Genomic DNA, 4,757 nt, shown 5'->3' with positions numbered 1-4,757 from the left:
AAAAGAAAGAAAGAGTCCTTTAATATACAATGTTGAATGATTATACCAACTGGTTTCAGCTTGGAAACAAGCTTCATGGTTGAATTTTCATAGTCTCTTCAGTTGACAATTAAGGTTCAGTGACCCTCGCTTTCCTCCTCCACTCTCCTTTATAATGTGGCAATATAACTTATAATAGCATAGAGTGATAAATTGCAAAAATATTTCACAATCTGGGCCACGATTAGACAAACAACTGCACATATTTTACCTTTATGTTCTCACAATAAAAAAATTCTATTCTTTATAGACCTTTAACAAACTTGAGCTAACCTGCTATCAAATTCCGCAAGTCTGGTTTCAGTTGAATATGCACTCTATATAGGAATGTATGAATAATTTGAAAAGTTAGTATTCTTATGTTATTTCTTCCAAATAAAACATTTCGAGTCTGTCATGGCACTAAATCCAGTCTCACCAAGTTTACTAAGCAGAAGGAAATCTTTAACAGAAATCTAAGCAACAGACAACAGAAGAGTTCTTGAATTGTTTATATTTATTAAGAATGTAAAAAGGAACAGCTGAGCATGTCTCCCTCCAAAACATTTTACAACATCCAGAGGAAGTCTAGGCATGGTGGGGAGTTAGCCGGCTTCTGAAAATAGGAATGCTGATCCGACAGAAAGCTGACAGAAAATCAAAGTGGGATATTGTGACCAAAGAAATTAAGAATGGAAAGCAGGAAAAATGTAAATTTTTTCCTCTAAATCAAACCTAAATGGCAACTTTTATCAACCTCTGGATCATCAGTGCTCTGGTTTAGACACTTGTGTTAAGAGGTCATATCAACAGAATGTTGAACAGAGGAAGAAGAAGCTGAAGGCAGATGGAAACAATTTTCTCCTCCTCAGTCCTTCCTCAGTGGTATTGTCTGCTCATTGATGCCCTCCTTATTGATGATGCAGATGCGAAGGGCGTCTCCAGTGTAGACGTCTCTTTCAGCAGCTGAGATGAAGACATCTTTGACCAGCTGAACAGCCTTGTCCTGAGTCAGAGGAACATGCTGGACACCCTCCATGTTCTTGAAACCAATCTGCAAAACAACATTTAGGAAAAAAAAATAAACTAAACAAGACTGTCTGCATTGAGGATAATTTAAACTGTGCGTGTTTGCCATTTACCTGATTGTCTAGTAATGGCTGCAGCATGGCACTGGCAGATCCTCCAGCCTTGTAGGTATCTCTCTGGTAGGAGCCCACAGGGTCAAAGCTGTACACGGCTCCTTTCCCTTTATTGCACATATTCCATGGAGTACATAGAAAATAAAAAATACACTACAATTAAGAACATAAGACAAGGTTTAGGCCTTACTTATTATCTTATTAAAAATAGAATTTATATGTTATTAACTATGCAATGACACATAATGCATCCAAAAGGCACAGTAGTAAATTTGGGGTCCCTTTTCCAGTATTAATCCACTTGAAGACTTGAGGGCATTTTTGGAGCATAAATAATACTAACTCATTTAGTTCATAATGATGTTATATTACAGATTCACTAGCTTGTAAAGGGCTAGTGTATAATATGCACAAACTAAATAATTTCAGACCATAACTGCGTGACAAATATTCTTCCAAACATGAAGTGGCAACTCTTCTGACAGCAAAAAAATTAAATAAAATGGCCACTGCAGGTTACTGTCTCCACTTAGCTGGAGATAATATGGCTGTAGATTGTGGAGGTTAACATATTTAATCTTTAGACAGAAAAAAAAATAAATCTTGCTAAAAAGATAAGACTGTGTCTCAATAGTGCTGAATTTTAAAACTTTCTTCAGACAATCAAGTCAGCTGTATGTTGTAATATGCATTTAAGGCTATAAAGCTTTTATTCTCCAACATAAGCCACCTTCTTCATCCAGTCCTCCTATGATGTTGTAGACATAGTATGGGAAGAACCTCCTGCTGTACAAGATGGTGGACAACATGGCTGCGATGGCTCCACTGGTCATGGTTTTGTTGTTTGAATGTTTGTACATCTGATAGGAAGAAGAGCATTCTTTTAAATGGTTTAAGTAACAAAAACCTAACATCTGAGATAAAAAAAATAGACTTTACAACTACAAAACAAATAAATCATTAGTCCTTTTTTTCCTTTTAATGTATGAAATAATTGGTAATATTAATAACTTTTTAATTACAAAATGTATCAATATTCTTTATAGAACCTATTGAAAACTACTACTAAAGGAAATTATAATGAAGCAGCGTAATTTAAAAACATAGTAAAACAGAAAGCAGTTTACCTTTAGCCTGGCATCAATGATTTTTGTCAAAGTCAGGCAGTCACCATGGAAACCACTGCAACCAATGACAGTTGTGTCTGTCCTTTAGGGAAGAAGAAAAAATGCAATATAAGCCTGACTGTCACATAATTGATTTATCTGTTATTAACCTTCAACCACAAAAAATATATATTTTCTTTAAATCTTTAAAAGTGAAACATCTTGCTGAGGGTCAGTGCTTCCGTGAATCAGCAAGTAGCAAAAATAAAACACGGTCTTCATTTTAGAACACCAGGAGAGCAAATGGAAGAGTCCAAATGGCCCAGACTTGGTTTACAATTTCTTTTGCTATCCAGCTTTTTCCAAACACTGCACTTAAAAATACCACATAAACCCATACCAGAGTTTAATTGAGCTTTGAAGTATGGGTACTAAGATTGGTATCCATGCTTTGTTTGAAGATAAACTGTTATACCACCTATACATTTCCAAGTCATTTTAATGAAATACCAGAGGATTCAAATACTTATCTACCAATACAGAGCATAATAGCAGAGCTTTCCTTGACCACCTTTTGCTGCACAACTACAATAAAAATGTGGGGAAAACACCACCATCCTCAAAAGATATGGAAACTACAGAAGCACCACCCATTTTAAACCTATGCCCTCATTAAGGGTATAGGTTTAAAAAAAAAAAAAAACTGTAGCTGTTTAGTTGCTTTTTTAACAATAAAACATCACTTTCTGTAAAAGGAAAAAGTAATTAGAACTGATTCACATTTTTATTTATTGTTTTAGGAAATATCCTGAAACTACGAGCCGTTTTCCCAATATTACCAAAGTTTGAGAGTATCATACTGAACCATACCTACTTCTAACCTTATACTTACCTTGATTTACAGCACAAAATATTTTCCAAGTAAGGATGGGTAATGACCTTACTGTTTAATGATGCAAATTTATATCATAATGATTATATAAATAAAGGCAGGCGTTTGTATTGCGTTTGTTGTGTTAAGTATACTTCTCATTTGTCTTACCTTTTATTTATTTTTCTATATAAGTAGTTTTGGTAACCTACTGCACTGATTTGCTGTTACAATCTGTACAAAAAGACAAACTGCTATGGGCTCTAAAAGCTCTTTATCATAACATGTATAACTCGTTAATAGACCTTTAACAGAAAACATCCCCATAGAAATGCAACATGGAAAACTACATGTTGTGTGATTTCATTGAACTTCTTTCTTGTCTTGGCTGAAAGGTCTAATGAGCCTCAAAACATATCAACTCTGTGCTAGTCAGTGTTGCTACCATCCCCACAGAGAAATAACACTTACAGCTTGTAGCATTTGGGAGAGTCGCGGCTGTGGATGGAGTAGCCTTCACTAAGCCTGGTGTCTGACGCTACGATGGCAATATCTTCTCCAGCAACAGCTAGTACAGTTCTAGAAAGATAAAACAGAGGTTAGCTCTATTATCTCACAAAACCTGAATGAATGAACACAAAGTAACATCGCAGATATGGGCTACAGAAAGAGCAGGTGCGAAACTGAAAGTGACGCGTCTACCCTCTCAAATAACACAACGACTTACATTTGATATTAAAACACATTAATAAGTCATGTAACATCACAAATGTGACGTTCATTTGAGACTTAAAAAAACACAGATTTTCTAAATAAATAGTTGGTTTGCTAAAAGTAGCCAGATAGCATAAACAGTGTGAGCATTAGCTAGCTTCGAGGCTAATCTGACATTAAAAGGAAGTTTCCACTGACCCTCCATTGAAAGCGTAAGGTGAAAATCGGTTCTCTACTGCGCCGGTATAATGGTACTCCTTCATCTTCCCAGGACCTCCAAAATTTTGAGCTGAAAGCATCTTAGAAGTAAAGAACAGAACAACGGCTTGTCTTTCCCCGGCTAAACTCGCTGTATCACTGCAGCCAGTATGGAATCCTCTTCCTCTACTAACAGCACTGGTTGAGACTGCACGACAGCGCCCCTACGGGCTGATCGAGGTAGCGTGTGCATTAGAATTAATATATTCTTAAATTGTTTCTTAAAGCTTAAATTCTTAAAATGACAGATGTGTTGATTTCGACTCACTTTACTGAATTATCGTGGTTAAATAAGGTTTACAGATGTTTTATGGTATGGTACAACTTAACTCAAACGTTTTCTAAATTGTAAATAAAGTTTTATAGAGAACTACATCAACTGTACATAGCATACAATGTAAAACTCTTTCTGCTGCCCCATACAGAACATGCCACTTTCCTTTGCTCGTTTTACATAAATAAAGGGAAAAGAAAATTTTAAAAATCAAAAATTGATAACTTATTTGGTGATTTCCCAAACTACACCAACCTGGTCTAAAACAGCTGCATAAAAAGCCCCAACAGAAACTATCAGGAGAGCTGTGGATCTTTCTTGTCATAAAGCCCCTTTTAACCACTACCTAATTATGAATTTTGTCTCATAGCCAA

The 4,757-nt window shown here is 35.7% G+C and overlaps 1 protein-coding gene across 1 annotated transcript; it reads right to left on the bottom strand.

Moving 5' to 3' along the window:
• Positions 1–516: 516 nt before the first annotated feature.
• On the bottom strand, positions 517–4,239 carry psmb1 (proteasome 20S subunit beta 1). Its single transcript, XM_038294648.1, has 6 exons — positions 4,050–4,239; positions 3,609–3,716; positions 2,288–2,369; positions 1,891–2,020; positions 1,161–1,267; positions 517–1,072 (listed from the first exon to the last, which is right to left on the bottom strand). The coding sequence occupies exons 1-6, from the start codon at positions 4,148–4,150 to the stop codon at positions 887–889; spliced, it is 714 nt and encodes a 237-aa protein (XP_038150576.1). The 5' UTR covers positions 4,151–4,239; the 3' UTR covers positions 517–886.
• Between the last annotated feature and the right edge of the window lie 518 nt (positions 4,240–4,757).

Source organism: Cyprinodon tularosa, unplaced genomic scaffold (assembly GCF_016077235.1).
Source record: "Cyprinodon tularosa strain WSP-4 unplaced genomic scaffold, ASM1607723v1 ctg342, whole genome shotgun sequence".
Lineage (NCBI taxonomy): Eukaryota > Metazoa > Chordata > Actinopteri > Cyprinodontiformes > Cyprinodontidae > Cyprinodon > Cyprinodon tularosa.
Note: the sequence above shows the minus strand (reverse complement) of the source record. Positions and strands in the feature narration are given on the sequence as shown.

Bases quoted from the DNA above. Each gene is read 5' to 3' on its own strand.
- psmb1 (XM_038294648.1), bottom strand. From the start codon at position 4,150: ATGCTTTCAGCTCAAAATTTTGGAGGTCCTGGGAAGATGAAGGAGTAC. The intron at 2,021-2,287 runs GTAAACTGCTTT...TCTTCCTATCAG, and splicing joins TCATTGATGCCAGGCTAAAG to ATGTACAAACATTCAAACAA. The intron at 1,073-1,160 runs GTAAATGGCAAA...GTTGTTTTGCAG, and splicing joins AGCCATTACTAGACAATCAG to ATTGGTTTCAAGAACATGGA.